Here is an 18,596-nt window from a genome sequence, read left to right as displayed (position 1 = left end):
CGATTTAATCAGCTAAGTTATATTCAAAACAAACTATCGCGAGGATTTATTTATGCGTTTTTCCAATATATTCACGAGTTTCAAACTCGGTTTGCTCTTCTTCGGTGATAGCAACTTAATCTTCACCGGCCTGCAAATTTTTTTTGTTTTTGCAGATACTCAAGTTGATGGTTTTACTACTTCATCCCTTTTGATTTTTTCCTTGAAAGAGACATCCAACGGCAGAGAATTGATGCCATTTAAACGAATAGACATGACAAAAATCATTTGTTTTTTTTTTTATATATAAATTTGTAACTTGTACAACATTTAATCATATAAAGATCCGAAAGCAATTAAATTTAATCAAGCAAATGAATAAAGGGTAAGAGTAAAACCTTCTCTAAAAGTTCTATTGCTAATTATTAGGTGAATTACTGATAGAATGTCTTCTTCATTCTTTGAATTTGGAAGATAGGACACAACCAATAGTATTCAGCATTATCATCTTCCTCCACCCTTCGAGCTTGGCTTCTCAGATTCCATTGAAGTGAACACGAAGTTCCCAGAAAAAATTGCTTCTTTGTCTGTCAGTTCAAATGCAGAATTTGTCAGTCAGAAATTGAATGAAACTTGCAGGTTAAGAATTTACAGATTCGTGACTTCAAAATACTGGGATTTCCAGAGTTAAGACAGATAATGTGATGTAGCATAATTAGTAACTATTTTGATTTGAATGGCTAATTGTTTTAGTTAGTAATTAGTTAACCGTTTACCTAGTTAGTAGAAGGTTGTAGGTTAACCCATTAGTTATCTACTATAAATAGAGGATTAATTTGTGAGATCCCGTCGGTTGGGGATGAGAACGAAGAGTGTGGAAACCTCTCCCTAGCTGATGCATTTTAAAAGCCTTGAAGGGAAGCCCGAAAGGGAAAGAGAAAGTCCAAACAGGATAATATCTGCTAGCGGTGGGCTTGAGTAGTTACAAATGGTATCAGAACCAGCTACCGGGTGATGTGCCAGTGAGGAGGCTAAGCCCGAAGGGGTTGGACATATGAGGCGGTGTGCCAGCAAGGACGCTGGGCTCCGAAGGGAGTAGATTGGAGGGTCCCACATCGATTAGAGAAAGGAACGAGTGCTAGCAAGGACGCTGAGCCCTAAAGGGGTAGATTGTGAGATCTCACATCGGTTGGGACGAGAACGAAGCATTCTTTATAAGGGTGTATAAACCTCTCCTTAGCAGACACGTTTTAAAAACTTTGAGGGGAAGCTCGAAAGGGAAGACCCAAAGAGGACAATATCTGCTAGCGGTGGACTTGGGCCGTTACAAAGATTCCGTTATTGGCTTACTTTTTGTTCATAATAAACATCTTTTGAGGAATCTGGGAAATTTTCTCCTTTGATGCTTGGTTTCATCCTGATGATCTGGACACGACCCTAGGTCTACGAACAAAGATGTAGACCTATTGCCCTATTGATACGAGGTTGAACAAATTTACCATCATTCTTCTCTCTTTAACAATGAACATGGAAGACACGATCCATGAGCAAAATACAATGGAAATTGGGCCAGAGTGAAAGTACAGGGTATTAACATCAGTGCTTTCAATATTCATTCATCCATAAATTTTGAACGATGGGGCAAACAGATTCTCCAAAGCTAAAGCTACAAAGGAGGTTATCTATGAATATGTCACCTTTCCGTGGAAAGCAAAGTATTATTCATCAGTGGGGAGTCCCATATTAGCTAATTAAGGAGATGATCATGGATTTATAAGCACGGAGAATACATCTTCATTGGTATGAGGCCTTTTGGAAAAATCAAAAGCAAAGTTATAAGAGTCTATGCTCAAAGTAGATAATATCATACCATTGTGGAGGGTCATGATTCCTAACAAACCATTGAGCAGCTACAGAATATATATGAGAATGTGTGTATAAAGAATAAAATTTCAATCTACCCATCATGGACAAGCAAGTAACTTCACGATATATATGAGAATGTGTGTATAAAGAATAAAATTTCAATCTACCTGTCATGGACAAGCAAGTAACTTCACGACGCGTATACCTAGCCATTGCCTGCATTTACATAAAAGAAAAAAACAAGTCATTGAATCATCTAAAGAATATGTCTAAGAGATGATGGCTTTGACTCCAAATATAAACTTTGGATATGGGATGTTCCCTTAGAATCAAGGTCACATCATGCAGAATTAATCATGGCAAAAACTTACCTGCACTGCTCGTAATGCAGCAGCATCATTTGGCATTGATGATCCATCTTCAGAATATATATTCCTGTAAAATACGACAATCAAATACTGGAAAGAAGGGTACAAAGGATAATTGTCAACAGAAAAATAAGAAAAAATAATTTATTTAAAAAAGATGCAAAATCATGATTCTTATTTTCAGTTTAGGGGGCATTTGGATTGAGTTTTGTGAATGTCCATTCCATTTCGAGAAGGGTTCTACCATGAATTCTTGATAGAGAATGAAATGCCTTCCTTTGAATCCTTTGAAATAGGGAAACCTCCCTTGTAGCAAATCGGCCGTATCTAGGCATTTTTATTTGGGTGGTTGTTGACAAGAAAGTAGTTGTGTTTGACTGAGACTCACAGGATTCAAAAAGCAATCGATAATTCACGGTCAAAAGAAATATTACTTGTTCCCTAATTCTTTCAATGTTTTTTTCCTTCATAGACATGGTCGAAAATGTTAGAAAGAACAACTAAAAGGCTAGGAAAGATCCATCATGGAAGTAGGTACCGAAGAGGCTATAGGGGTGTCTCAATTGGTCGTATGCTCGTCCAGTAGATTCACATTGCAGTGTGTTGTTTTGTTGTCACTCGGATTAAAAAGGTGATATTGCATAAAACTTCAAAGGTTACAACTATGAAAATGTAAAGAAAGCCTTACTTCCATATTACATTCCGCAGCTCATCTTGTCCAGCTTCTGGAAGCATGGCAGAATCATAAGCAACAATATTTCCATAAAAGATTTTCTCTAAATCTTTCATCCAACGAATCAAAAGCAAATTGACCTGCCAGTGAAAAATAAAGTAAAATACCTCCTCATATGTAAAGCCTATTTCATGGTAGCATGTATATGTGGTATCACTCACAAACAGTTTTGCACTACAAATTTATGATATTCACAACGTTTCGTCCCTACAGATCTCAATATGAAAACTAAACATCTCAGTTTTCATTGCCAAAGAAGGATAATCTAAAATACAACAAATAATATGGAAGAGATTAAAATAATAATAATATTGGAAATACAAGAAAAAAATATAACTTAGCTATGTCAAGGAACTCCCTAGATTCCACCCTATGAGCTAAGCTCCAAGTCCTCATTAGAATCCTCTTCATTACTCCACTATCCTCTCCATCCTTTCCAACAATATCCACAGCTGAGGATCTCTTATAGAGTTATTTTGAAGGTGTTTATAAAACTATCTTGTTTATTGGAACAAAAACTAACTCATTGTACAGCTACTTGGGTATCAAACAGGAAAATGTGGAGACACTGCAATTGTGGGATAAGGAATGCCTTATTCCTCATTATACAATAATTCTTGCCTTCAATACATGAGTACAATTTATTCAACAGTTACTATCTTAATCTTTTAAGGTGATGATTTTTTTAAACTTTGAATATGAACATCTTGGAAAAACATAGGTAATACAAAGGGTGCATGCCATACACAGAGACATAATATATGCAATAGAAGCATTGAAAATTTAATGAATCTAAATGTTAGAAAATCATGGATTAAAATGTATGCGTTGGTTACAAACCCCAGCTTTAGACACTCTTAGCTCCACATCATGATTGTAAATTTCATACACGTATTGCCCACGTTCAACACCTTCCTTTCCTTCTTCTTTCAAGCGTCGCAGGCAAAGCCACATGTGAAGAACAAGCAGAGAGAATGTTGTTTTAAACGTTTTCTCCAAATTGAACACTGCACATTGAGAAGAACAAGAATACCACACAACTTTCAAGCTATTGTTGCCAGCTGTGAACAGAAAAATAGTCACAAATTTGCTAATAATTTTAATTTAGGCACACAATAAAATAATACAGCAATTAATTCTAGCTCCTAGATCTTATAAAGCTCTAGTACTTGAACTAGTTGGACGAAGCCTTTCTGATTACTGTGGGTCAACATCCAGCCATTATATGCAGAATATTTGAATACTCCACCTATTTAAGACTTGGCTCAAGCTAGTGAATCGATGTTTCCCGTTCCTAGCTTGCTAAAAATTGTCCTCGAAGACACTTAGTCCTTTGGTTAGGGTATCACGTATCAGTTTATTGATTTCAAGTAGACACGAACAGTCGACAAATTAGTCCATTGTCCAGCTTCTCCTTCATGAAGTGTCTTCAACCGCTACTCGTTTAGTGTGGTCATGATCCAATGGATTGCATGACATTAACAGTTAGCTTCTTGTCACTGTATAATTAATGGTGTATTCCTCTCGAATCTTGAGGTCTTGTACTATTTTTTTAAAAAACAGCAAGAGATGAAAATTTCATGTACTGATTCTTTACCATAATGTTTGCAAATTCCCAACTAAATCATAGATGGCAGAAAGGATTACCATCATATATGGCAGGTTTATCAACTTGAGAAACAATTCGCCGGTATATGACATTTGCCGCTCGAATATGCTGGCTTTGTTTACTATAAAACAACATCATCCTGAGAAAAAGACGCTTAATTCCCTCATACTGTGGTTCATCCATTCTCAATGGTGATTCCTTGGCCAAAGCTAGAGAACAAGGCTTGGACAAGAACAATTTATCCAAATGCACCTGTTTATAATCAAATATTTCAGTTGCAGTTGCAGGATAACCAACGAACAAACAATTCAAGCTAAGCACATGAATCCTTGCGAAACTCCAATTCAGAATGAAATAATTGAATCAAAAGCTTGGTTAACCAAAACTGAATTTAGAGAAACCATCAAGGAAAAAGAACATTGATTTCATCTAATGCATAAATTGCCACAAAACTAGCTTAAATTGCCAGAATAATGATTAAATCGTCATCTAATGCATAAATTAATAGTGACACACAATTTGAATCGAGGAAAAAAACAAGCACCAGAACTCTCTTGCGGAACTTGAAATTAGTGAAAGAAATACACACCACATGGCCGCTGGATAAACCCTTTCCCAATTGACCGATATTGGGTGCAACGGCGGCTGCAACTTTGGCGTAGCTTCGATGATGGAAAACATGGAGATCGGCACTAATTTTCAAGTGGCTTTCCGCTCCAATCCTCCAGAGATGGCGGGGGATTCTGCTCCACTTCGCCAACATTGCTACTGCTACAGCTACAGCTCTTCGGGGGTTTGGGTTCGGGAAATTGGGCTTAATATCATAATTTTATTTATTTATTTTCTTTTTTTTACATTCAACAAATATTTAAGGTTAAGTTAATGTGAGTTGAAAATAATAATAATAATAATAATAATAATAATAATAATATAATAGAAAGTTTAAATTTTTATTTAATTTAAAAAATTTAAAAATCTATCAACCACAGAATAAAAAACAAAATTTTAATCCTTTATTATCTACTTAGAAATTTATCAAAACACGTTTTTTTCTAAGTACTTATGAACATAATCCTAAGAGTTTAAAAATTAAAATGTTATTTGATTATGAAATTATGAACATCGGGCAAATCATAACTTTTGAGTCATTTTTTTATCGGGAGCCTTACCTTGAGATCCCACTTTGGTTGGAGAGAGGAATGAAACATTTCTTACAATGTTGTGAAAATCCCTCTAATAGATCGTTTTAAAACTATGAGGTTGACGGCGATACGTAACGGGCTAAGTGGATAATATCGGTTAATGGATGGCTTGGACTGTTACAAATGGCATCAAAGCCAAACACCGAGTTGTGTGTCAGAGAGGACGCCGGGCCTCTAAGATGGGTGGATTGTGAGATTCCACGTTGTTTGCAGAGGGAAATGACACATTTCTTGTAAAGTTATAGAAACATCTCCCTAATAGATTTAAAATCGTAAGATTGACGACGATAAGTAACCGTGGGCTTAACAAACAATATCTACTAGAGATGGACTTAAGCTGTTACACTTTAGGTCAATTAAAGAAGACTTAGCATCTTGTTGATAGTTGGTGCACATTCATGGGGAAGGAAACCTGCAGCTCTTGTCTCGACTGCTACTTTAAAGCCTTAAATTAAGGAGTTTCGAACAATAACTAGCAAAAGAACGATGATACTAATGATAGGACGTATCGTTTCTAGCCTATACTTGCTCTAAAATAGAAGACATCGACAAAGACGGTTGCAGCCGATCCGTCTAAACCATTGTTAGAACTGGTTTGGTTGAAATACATATTAAGAACAACATGGTGCATATCAATTTGTGTGAGACCCTGCTGCTGCTGCAAGAAGGATGAGTATAATGATGCTGAGATCTGCTGCTATAGCACACCCCTTGGAGCGCTGGTTGGGCCAAAAAAACATGAAAATTGAACAACACTTATCCATTAACAAGGCATGCTTCTCAAACAAATTGAAGTGGGATGCCTTTCCTTGCCTGATTTAATTAAATGAATTGGTGTCCCTTCTTCAGGAACCTCCTGCCCTAAACTTTAGCTCACTTTACCATTTCATCATTGCCTTTCATATCTCTTAGTTTCGTGTGGTTAATGATGCTTCCCTCCCCATTCCTTACCACGTGTAATCAATGTCCCTTCAACCTCATATTGCATGTGTGTGTATCATAATCTTCGTGTACACTGTGTCACGGTACTATCTTAATACGATTATGATAAGCCATATAAAGAGAACTCAAGTCTCATTCTAGTTTTTCACCCACCAAACACAACCTATATAGAAACTAAGCTTGTTCGATCATACATGTTGACTAAACGTACATGCCAATTATTGTGGCTCTAGCTAACTTGTCTCTGCCCTAAGCCAAATTTAGCGAGTTTTCATCTTTCACATGTATTGACTTGACTCTAGAGCCACATGTCAAAACCCACACCAAAACTCCAACTTTTGAGCTTATGGCCTAGAGTCCTACCCGACCCATTTCGAGCATGTCTCTAACACTCATAACGACTTGTTACCCTTAATCTTACTTATGTCTCACCTTGACTTTCATGCACACTCTTCTTGATGTGTTAGTTAATCATGATCCTCCTCGATCACATCATAACAGTTGTTTGTTTCAACCCTTGTGTAGTTGGATAGATCTGCACGTGAGGTCACAACTTACTATCTTTTTAGTACGATTGCGACATATATATATATATCTTAAAATCATATGTATCAAGGAATTTTACACGAATCACATTGGAAAAGAATAATACGTTGAACAACACAAAAGGAACTTTGTGATAATGTAAGAAACGAAGAACAATCAATTGAACTTTAACTTGATCAACTTTTGGTGTTCATTGGAATTTTTAGTAATCATTCAAAAAAAAGGGTATTGAGAAATTTCTCTCTCCTAAGCTCATAAACTTAGTTGGTATTACATTCTTACATCGATAGATAACAGGTAAAAAGATTACCTTGACAAGAAGGCTCGTTATTTTAATCACATAACTAATATTTCGACTAAATGAATTACGATTATAAAACGATAATAGGGTTAAAAAAGAGGGAATGATTAAGGAATGTAATAATGCATTAATCCTTATGTTTACATCTTAATGAAAGTGGTATCTGTTTGTTAAACTTTCTTAATCAACAATAATTACATATGGATTGATGAATGTGTACACAAGCACGCTTCACAAGTTTGACAACAGAAAAGGTTGGGGAGAAATGGAACCAATTAATTAGGTTTCCCTTTTGTAAAAGTGATTTCTTTTGGCGTTATTCACGTTCTTGTTAATGTGACATGTTTTATTAATAATTAGCGTTAAATATATTATTTATAATAATTAAGATTCAGATTAACATTCAGAATCTGAATTTGGTCTCTGTTAGGCGTATTACCTACTTCTCGCATCTAATGGTGATGACTATCTCCACAGATCATTTGGATGTTACAAAAAAAACGATTTTTTTTTAATCAATTATCGTTAAATTATTATTCTATATATATAATAATTAAAATGTGGGCCTATATGGTATAATAATATAACTCGAAAAAAATTAATTCCTCTGTATTTGGTAGCTCAAAAACATTATAAAATTTAGATTCTCTTACTTTATATGTAATATATCTTTCCTTTTGCCATTAAAACATGGAAGTGTGGGAACCATTGCCCCTCTTTGAGTACATTCACCTTGGTCAAACAATTCAACGACTAAAAAGTCTATATTTTAATAGCTTCGGACCACACACACCTTTTTTGGAGGCTCAGTGTACTCGTTGACACATCATTCGATGTCCAGCTCTATATTTCCACCTAGTTTGGAGCTCAATGTTCTCGCTTGCACATCAAGCTTTGATATCATTTGTAATAGCTCAAAGACACCGTTGGTAGATATTGTCTGATTTTGCCCGTTAGTTTTTAAAACGTGACTGCTATAGAGAGATTTCTATACCCTTATCAAGAATGTTTCGTTCTCCTATCTAACCAATGTGATATTTCACAGAAGACTATCCCCACAAACTAACACATATTATTATTTATTTATTTATTTGTCTTCCTTTTTAGGCTGTCAACATGTCTCAACAATTTAGAAAATGAAATTTCTTGTTGTTTCTTCTTTCTTCCCTCTTTTCATTTTCCTTATCCCATATACAATGGATACACACAAATAATTGAAAAAACCCGTCCCACTTTATTATTATCATTACGTTCGGTGTAAACAATACATTATTCGATCGAGAATTTGAATATCTAACCTTTGAAAACATACCTAACCTTGCTTTAAATTATATTCAAATTAGTCGAGTTAATTTCGAAATTTAGAAATTCATCTAAATAATGATTTGGTTAGATTTGAAGACAAATTAAATTCTATGATAATGATTCCAATATTAGAAACTAATAATTATTTCCTAATCATTAATCTATACAAAAAAAAAAATTCATTCACAACAACAAAAAGGGTCTCCCAACATGTTTTAAATCAAAACCATAAATTTCATAAGAAAAGGAGAAAGAAACGAAGCATTCATTACATACAAATATACGTCTGAAATATACGAAAAGCGAGAAAAAGATGAAATTTTGAGACTAACCCATGAAACAATCCCATGTACAAAAAGGACCCAGCAGGTTTGTTTTGAAAAAAATCAAGGGGATCTCCAGGTTCTTAAGCCAATAGCGTTGTGTCTTCTTGAAGGACCAGAGGCAGGAATGGGTACTCTTCTGGGGAAGAAGGCAAAGAAATGGCCATAAAAATGTGGGTTTGGAGGGGGATTGAAGGGCTGTTGAGGTGGGGAGGCATTGCATGGAATGGATTTGGCAATAAAGAATAGCATTAAGAGGAAGATGCAAAGAAGGTGGTGGGTTGTGGATGTTCTTGGAGAAATGAACATGATCTTGAAGAGATGGGGTTTGGAGAAGGAAACATAGAAAGAAGATGATGAGTTTAAACAAATCAGATGCTTCTGCGTTGCTGAAGTAATGTTGGAAGCAGAAAGTTGAAAAGGGGGTTTGAAAGAAGCCTTTTTGAATGGGTCTTTTGGGTAACTCTGGCAATTTTCTCATTAAAAAACACCTCAATTTTTGAAGAATAGTACACAAAATAAGAAATCAGTGAGAGAAAAAGTGGGCGTGTTATTTATGTTATCGTCTCGTAGGGTTTGGCGAATGTTGTTATGATACTCTTGAAGAATTCATAATGAGTCAAAACGAACAATTTCTGTTAGCGGTGGGTTTGAACTATTACGAATGGTATCAGAGTCAGACACTATTCGTGTGCTAACAAGAATGCTGGCCCCTAAGGGAGAGGGTAGATTATGAGATCCCACCTCGATTGGAGGGAGGAACTAAGCATACGAAGCATACGTAATAGGCCAAAACGGACAATATTTATTAGTGGTGGACTTATGTTGTTTCATATTGTTGCTTTTGATTCACTCTAAAATGTATCGTGAAGTCTTACAGCTTTTTTGTTTGACACACTGAACATTTTACTAACATAGCTAAATTAAGAACATGACTCTGATACCACTGTTATGGACGGTTAAAATGACAATGAAGGCGACAAAATGTATACATTCAATACATCAATTGTAATTCTTCACTGTTTTTCACTTTCCCTTTTCCTCACAACCCCACATCTACGCTGCCACTCTCTCATACTCATTTCTGTGTGTCTTGTCTTTTCTTTCTTTTTGTACTCACACCCCACCACCTCCTTCCTTTTCTAATTTCCATTGACCTCTAACACTTGTGTCGGTAGTTATTGTCTGCTTCGGCTCATTACATACCGTTATCATTCTTACTATTTTAAAGTTTGTCTGTTAGGAAGAGATTTCTATACCCTTATAATAAATGTTTCGTTCTCCTCTTTAACTGAAGTAGGCCTAGAGAAGTTTCTAGACCCGTATAAGGAATGTTTCGTTCTCTTCTTCAATCGATGTGAGATCCTGAAATTCATTAAATTGACCTAAGATATTGTGTTTAGTAGAAACAAATGAATAATATTTTGTAAGAATCGAGATTCAAACTTCTCACTTTTTAGACGAAGCGGAGCACTTAAAATGAATCAGAAGATGAAGAATTATTAGTGATTGATGCAGCACCAAATTGAAAAATATTTGAACCAAGAAGTGAGAATTAATGGAGCACAGTCAATTGTTTCTCCTGTTTCATAGGTTTCATTAGGGAATGGACCCAAAGTTCTCCATATTTAGACGTGTGAAAGAAAGATGCCTTCAATGCTGTTTGGCCTAATTCACAACAACATGGGAAGGCTTGAGGACCATTGCCATACACGTTATACAAATCTTTTGATCGATCGAGATATCGGGATCTTACACGACCAGACCAAAGTTCAAATATTCATGAAAAGACTTCAAACTCCACAATGGTATGATATTATTATCCACTTTGAACATATAACCTCTCGATAGTATTCCTTACTTATAAACTCATGATTTTCTCGTTAATTAGTCAATGTGAGACTTATTCCAACGATCTTCAACGACCCATTAGAAATATTTATAATCTTAACCAATCTCGTTAGAAATCGACGGGTACGTGGGCGCCACCTGTTTGATGAAATGCTGGGGCCGGATTAAAGAAGAAGATTGGGCACCCAAATGGACGTCACAGAGGCTCAGTTTTAAATGATGAACATACAACAGACCCTTTGACTGCCTTTGAATTTCTTGTCCCACCGATGTGATATTGCATTTCCTATGTATCCTCTCATGAATTTAGTTTATAAATTTTAATTTGTAACGAGCACTTTTAATAGCGTGTAATAATTTACGCTCTTACTTTACAATTAGTAAAGATAATAAAAATTATTGATATGACATTCGCTAGCTAAAAATCGAAGCTATTTAGATTTAGTGCATATGAATTAATGTGAAGCTTGGTGGGTCTACGGAGCGTGGTCTATAGCTCAACCAAGGTGATATTAAAAAGTTGTCTAAGTTGGATGAGTCTAGTATCTGATTGCTAGTATAGGTAATTAAGACTAGGATGTTACCTATCATGAATGAGTTAAGGTACTGAGTAGCTCGACTCAAACGAGTATCACCCATCGAACTATGTTAAGGGTCGAGAGAGAGAAGTATCATGATACGATATAAGAGGACGATGCATTATCTAACACTCTAATAAGTGTGTACAAAACATCAAGACAAGATACAAACAAGAAGAAAAGGGAATAGGGTCGTCGGTAATGTTAGAGATAAGTTTAATGGAATTCAAATGGGCCTTGGGTCAAACTCACGACTTTGGAGTTAAGTCTATATCAATGAAAGATATAAGCTCACCAAATTTAATATCAATCAGATACCAAACAAGTATTTAATATTGGCATATGACTCCTCACTCTTGGACCGTCTAATTGTAGTTTGAACTTACTGTAACGAGTGTTCTTCGATTAAACGACGGAAGACACGTCAAAACTTAATCCGATGACTCGGAAGACTTTAAAGAAGGTCGGGAGTAAGGACCTAAATTTTAATTAAAATAATTGTATTAATTCTCCTCTTGTTATTTATATATAATTATGTATTGAAATAATTATTTTTACTATTTATAGTTGGAAAAGAAAAAAAAGAGTTTATTTAATGCAATTTTAAAAGCCCAGACTGTAATAATGCTCTATAATAGAGGGGCCCATTACCTAATTAGGCCCATTTTTGTAACAAACTTAAAAATTCAGACATTTATTGTACACAAAATTAAATAAACATAAATTGTTAAATTTCCTATTTTTCATTTATAATAAAATATTATAAATAAATATAAAAAAAAAAACCCATTAAATGAAATTTAATAATTCCTCTAAAAAAACAGGTAACAATTAATACATTGCATATCCCCCAACTCCTCTTTTTTTTTTTTTTTAATCAATAATTGAAATCTCTCTGATTGGCCAACATAAATAAATAAATAAATTAATTAATTTCTGTTTATATTTTAATTATTTTTCCATCAATAATTGAAAGGGAAATGCTTATAAAATTTAGGCCATTTTCAAACTTGTGTTGGCATTAAGTCAAAAGTGAAGAAAATAAATTAGGTTTAATTGGAGGAGAGGAGAATATGATAATGGAGATGGTGGGTTTGGTTTCGTTTTTTCTCGGACTCCATTTAATATCGACATCTTTTACGTGTGAATATTTGAAAAAGATAAAAACAACGTGAAGTATTATATACGAGATCACTCAACATAGAATTGGTTCAGCAACACATACTTAATGTTAGAGTTTCTATAATTGAGGCACCGAAAAAGAAAGTGCACATTTTTTAGTCATCTGGGTTCGGTTCGTTTCGTTCCCCTCTCCAACTAAGGCCCAAAGTGGACAATATCTACTAGGAGTGAACTTAGGCTGTTACAAATGGTGTTAGAGTCAGACATTGGGCTCCCAAGGGTGGTGGATTGTGAGATCACATATCGGTTGGAGGATGGAATGAAACATTGCTTATAAGGGTGTGTAAAGCTTTCCCTAATAGATGCATTTTAAAACTATGAGACTAACGACGAAACGTAATGGACAAGAGCGGATAATATCTACTAGTGGTAAGCTTGGACTGTAACACATCTTATATTAAGGATTACTCTCGTTCGAATATGGTCGTGGTTCATTCATGAACCTCTCGTTTATACAGTAGTGTAACAAAATCAACGAAATTCGAACGATCTCGAGTCAAACATGATGTTTGAAAATGGGAAAGAAATTGGGGAGTGAGTGGTAAGAAACCAATATGAAGAAAGGGAAATTGAATTGAATTAGTGTTTTATGGGTTAGGTATAGTTTGGTCAATTGGTTGAATTTTGAACCACTCGCGTCCTTTTCACGCCCACTCTACGTACCTTTGACTTCCAATTCCCCCACTTTGCTTCTATTTTATTTTTCCACCCTCCATTTCTTTTTTTTATTTAAAAAACTTTTCAAAATTTTAATAAACCACCCTCTGTTTTCGAGTTCGATTATAACCCTATTTTCGAGTTGATCAAGTTGACCAATCAAAAAAATGTCAACCTATGAACTAATCTGAATTGTTTCAACTCAATCGAAACCATAAAGTCTAAGTTTGGTCATTCGAGATTATACATTAAACTTTTTCTCTTCATTACATTGAATCGAATATAAAACGAGTCGGGGTAGCTTTGAAAACGCTCACTTTTTTATCGAAAAGAAAAGACATTGAATTCCATTAGTGATGCATGGTGTTTGGAGCTTCATAATTACAAGTGAAGGATCATCATCACAAAAGCCAAAGAAAAATAAACTCTTCTTTTGAAGCCTTTTCTTGTGACTCAAAATTTGAACCCAAGGATGCTTTCGGTGCCATCATTCTTATGTTTGCCTTCAAACTTGTAATGATTCTTCAAACACGTAATAATTCTCGTTTCTTTTACCTTTTTTCGTGGGTTTTTCACACGCCCACTTGGGTATTATGGTCAAGATCTCATTATCAAACTCGGTTGTTCGAATCTGTTAGTTTCTAATGTCTTGTATAAGTGATTATTTTGCTTAATAAGAATAATCGAGTTAGGGTTTATGTGAGTTAGAATAGAGCTCGAGTTACGTGGGTAGGGTTTCAGTTAGTTATACTTCTTTTTCTTATTTAAGATAAGGGTCGGAGAATATAACTACTTTAAGTTGCACATTCGATGGTTCGTATTGTGTCTAGACGTGGAGTATAGTATTTTTCACGTGTGTAAAGACATCTACTTCAGCGAGGAATGATTTTTCAGTGGTTGATGGTAATTTTATTAAAGATATAAAGGATAGACCTGTTCAAATGTTGACCGTAATCCACGTTGAAAGGATGAGAAAGAATACGACAAATACGCTGAGCTCATATTGGTGGGACTTTTTGAAATCTTTTTGTCATTTCCTAAGGTGTATGTTTGTGATTCCATAGTGGCGATTCTTCTTCAAATGAGCTCATGACTCTTGGTGGACCTTGAGGCTTCTACTCACCTCTCGTTTAAGGATCAACATATGCTCTTTCGAATATTGAGCGTGTGCGGCCTTTTATCAAATCTTTCGAGCTTATTACCTATTTTCCTCAAACATACTCATATGCTATTTCATAGGGGAGAGGTAATGCTCATTTTCTACGTAGCCTACGAACCTAATAATCTATGACTTTGTTAAACGTACTGAGCATTTTTTCGTTTCTCTTTTATATCTGTGATCGGACGTCATTTTTCTCATTTTTTCTTTTTAAATAATAAATAATTAAAATTCTAATTATAAAAAATAATAATAAATAAAAAAGAAAATTGAAGGTTGGAGAAGAGGGAGACAGAAGTGGAAGAGCAGCTCCTTTCAATTAATATATTAAATTTAAGTAATAATTAAAAGAGATTATATTTAGTTTATAATTTATTCGACTGAGAATTAAAGTAAACAAAAAGCGAGGTAATCCAACCGACCAACAGAACCTTACGGTGGTCCCCGCCGTATACAATCGGGCAGAAAAACCTCCTCCCTGTTGGGTGGTCCCCACCGATCCCACGTGTATCTCAATCTTATCCGTCCATTTCAACGGCCGTGATTCCACCAAAACAAACACATCATCTTCATTGACCATTGACCAAACCTCGAATATTTATTCAAATAATTTTTAGAAAAGCTGACGTCACAGTACCTTTGACTCTTTCTCTCTCTTCCTTTAAACCCATACCCACTATCTGTTCTCCGCCTGCGACTTCTCTCTTCTTTCTCTCTCTCTCTCTCTCTCTCTCTCTCGTCCGATCCGACGATTCTTTTCTCCGGTGGCGGCGGTGCGGTGGTGGGCGGTGGTCAGTTGACGGAAGATGGTGAGAGATGACTTGTGTATTACAATTCCGAGCGATTTCAGATGTCCGATCTCGCTTGACGTCATGAAATCCCCTGTAAGTTTGTGTACCGGAGTTACTTACGATCGTTCCAGTATCCAGAAATGGCTCGACAATGGAAACAATACTTGTCCGGCTACCATGCAGATCCTTCAAACTAAGGAGTTCGTCCCTAACCACAATCTCCACCGCCTTATTCAGATTTGGTCCGATTCTCTTCGGCACCGAGTCCACTCGCCCGATTCCTCCCCTGTTTCCGACTCGGTTCTTTCCTCCGATCAAGTTCTTGACCTCGTCAAGCGCATAGAGATCGATCAGTCTCGCACCGACTCGCTTCTGTGGCTTGTCTCTTTCGCCGCTAAATCGGTGGAGAATCGGAGGCTTCTCTGTGGAATCGGCGGTTTCGTGCCGGTTCTTGTCGATCTTCTTAGCAATGTCAATGGCGGCGTATTGGTTGAGCAGACTGTGAGGTTATTGCATTTGATTCGAAATGAAATAGAAGATAAGGAGAGGTTTGTGAAATCGATATTGAAGAGCGATCGTAATTGTGTTTCGTCTCTGCTTCTGATTCTGCGGAAAGGAACCGTCGAATTGAAAATCTGTTCAGCTAGTCTACTAGAGCATCTCGCAATCGACGCCGAATCGAAGATTGTAATCGCCGAAACGGATGGATTGATGCAAGAATTACTGAAATTAACAAACTCTGAGAACGATTCAAACCTAATCGAATCGGTTCTATCGTGTTTAATTTCAATTTCAATGCCGAAACGGATCAAAATCAAATTAGTCCATCTCGGAGCGATAAAATCGGTAACGAAGCTTCTCTCAGAAGCGAACTCAAGTTCGAGCGTTTCAATAACGGAGAAGGTTCTGAAAGTGCTGGAAACAGCGTCAACGGTGAGGGAAGGAAGGATGGAGATCGGAGAGGACTCAACGTGCTTAGCAGCGATCGTACAAAAGGTAATGAAGGTGTCGAACACGGCGACGGAGCACGCGGTGACGACGCTGTGGAGCGTGTGCTATCTGTTCAGAGATGAGAAGGCAGCAGAGGCGTTAACGAAGGCGAACGGATTGACGAAGATTTTACTGTTAATGCAGAGCAATTGCTCGCCACCAGTACGACAGATGGCGAGAGATTTGCTGAAGATTTTCCGAATCAATTCGAAATCGTGCCTAGCGAGTTACGACACGAAAACTACGCACATCATGCCCTGTTAGAACCGATACGCTTTCTTCATCTTCATCTTCATCTTCTTCTTCTTCTTCTTCTTCTTCGATTCTCTCTGTAAGTTATTATGGAGATCTGGGGAGAGATTTTCGTTTTCATTTTCTGCTCTGTAAATCAAAGAAATTTTGTCAGTGAATACAAACAAAATTATTCGATTTTCACGCAGTTCTTGCATTTTCGTGCAAGTCTCTTCCGATTCAGTTCAATTTTTTTTTTTTTTTTTTTTTTTTTTTGTTAGGAATTTATATGGAAATATTTGCCTCAAAAATGGTAAATTATATCTTATGGACTGAATTATGAACTAAACCAAAATAATTTAATTATAACAAATGTGACTGAAAATTCGCTAATAATTATGAATTATACTATTTGTACGGTAAATAATTATTATTACTTTTTTAATTACCAAATTTTGTATTTAAAGAAAACTTTTTAATAATTCAACCTTGGTATCTAAGAATTTATAATGTATTATTCTAAATTTGGTCTAACAATTAAGACTTTTAACAATAAAAATAATGGAACAATAATTAATTTGTATTTCAATAAAATTAAGTTATTAGTTATTTTTCAAATAATTTTTTACCCTAATTTAATTATTTTTTCCAATAACTTTTGTTTGGTTGGAAACATAGCGTAAAAAAATTAGTATCGAAAAATAGGTCATTAAATATATAATAACCCAATTTCTTAGTTAAATATATAATAGTTTGAACCGTAGGTACATCAATATCTCTTTTTTAAAATGAAGAAAAAATGATTATTATGTTTCTGACACGAATAACGAAACACAAAATTGTGAGGTGATTAGGGTTTTTACGCTCATACAAGAACAAGTTGAAGAAGAACGAGCTCTCTCTCTCTCTCCAAATCTAAAGAAAATGAAATTCTCTCTCCAAAATGAGAGAAACCGACAAAGAGATATCTTCATGATCAACACCAAACCCATAACACGTTTATAAAAACAAACCAAACCAAATCTACTACTGCTTAACATTGGTCTACTTACTTCATATCGCTGAATATATACGTAGATTATACAAGGCTATGCATGATATCAATATGGTCATTGGGTACTCGCCAAACAATCTCCGAATCTTCTTCTTACTTTGACTATCTTACGTAGAGCAAAATTAGATTTCTACCGGAAAAAAAAGAGACAATTGGACGAAAGAAAGCGACGCTATATGTCCACTTGAAGGTGGTGGTGGTGGGTGTGTAAAGGAAACATAGTTGAGTGTGATGGGAGCTTCTCACTTGCTTGAATGCAACACTTTCCCCTCCTCACCATATTCAAAACAAAAACACTTTTTTTTTTTTTATTTCAAACCCTAATTAATTGGGAAATTACAATTACATGAACAATGGGATGTTAAAAAAAAAAAAAAAAAAAAAGTTTCCATTATCCCATGGTGTAGGGAGTCCAATCAAAGCATCCTGTTGAGAATGATAGGGATCAAACCAAACAAATTTTGTACCTATTTTATAGATTTTAGTGTTTGAGTGATGCAAGCTTAGTGGATTCCCAATTCCCAATTCCCCCTTTGGTCCCAATTTTATTAAACCTTTCGAATCTTCATTTCATTTATTTCTATCCCATAGTGCATGTCCTTCTCACTTTCAATTTCCCGCCCTCTCGTAGGACTCGCTTTACCCATTTGCCCTATATGTAAGATCCCACATCGATTAGAGACAGAAACGAGTGTCAGCGACGACACTAGACCCCAAAGAGAGGTGAATTGTGAGATCCCACATCGGTTCTCGAGAGGAAAACGAAACATTCCTTACAAGGGTGTAGAAACCTCACCTAGCATACGTGTTTTAAAAATTTTGAAGAGAAAGCTCAAACAAGACAATATGATATTCTAATGAGCATATCGACGCATATCGACCCTAAGAGATAGTATATATATATATATATATAACTTGTGTCTTGTAGG

The 18,596-nt window shown here is 35.7% G+C and overlaps 2 protein-coding genes across 2 annotated transcripts; one reads left to right on the top strand and one right to left on the bottom strand.

Annotated features, from left to right (window-relative positions):
• Positions 1 to 254: 254 nt before the first annotated feature.
• On the bottom strand, positions 255 to 5,370 carry LOC111782328 (ubiquinol-cytochrome C chaperone family protein). Its single transcript, XM_023663188.2, has 7 exons — positions 5,145 to 5,370; positions 4,594 to 4,807; positions 3,787 to 3,953; positions 2,902 to 3,026; positions 2,217 to 2,280; positions 2,013 to 2,061; positions 255 to 566 (listed from the first exon to the last, which is right to left on the bottom strand). The coding sequence occupies exons 1-7, from the start codon at positions 5,316 to 5,318 to the stop codon at positions 484 to 486; spliced, it is 876 nt and encodes a 291-aa protein (XP_023518956.2). The 5' UTR covers positions 5,319 to 5,370; the 3' UTR covers positions 255 to 483.
• A 9,687-nt stretch (positions 5,371 to 15,057) lies between these two features.
• On the top strand, positions 15,058 to 16,817 carry LOC111781567 (U-box domain-containing protein 27-like). Its single transcript, XM_023662235.2, has one exon. The coding sequence runs from the start codon at positions 15,408 to 15,410 to the stop codon at positions 16,644 to 16,646; it is 1,239 nt and encodes a 412-aa protein (XP_023518003.2). The 5' UTR covers positions 15,058 to 15,407; the 3' UTR covers positions 16,647 to 16,817.
• Positions 16,818 to 18,596: the final 1,779 nt, after the last annotated feature.

The sequence above is a fragment of the Cucurbita pepo genome, chromosome 19, assembly GCF_057944985.1.
Source record: "Cucurbita pepo subsp. pepo isolate OVF chromosome 19, ASM5794498v1, whole genome shotgun sequence".
NCBI classification, from domain to species: domain Eukaryota; kingdom Viridiplantae; phylum Streptophyta; class Magnoliopsida; order Cucurbitales; family Cucurbitaceae; genus Cucurbita; species Cucurbita pepo.
The sequence above is the reverse complement of the archived record's forward strand: the minus strand, read 5'-3'. Positions and strand labels throughout refer to the sequence as shown.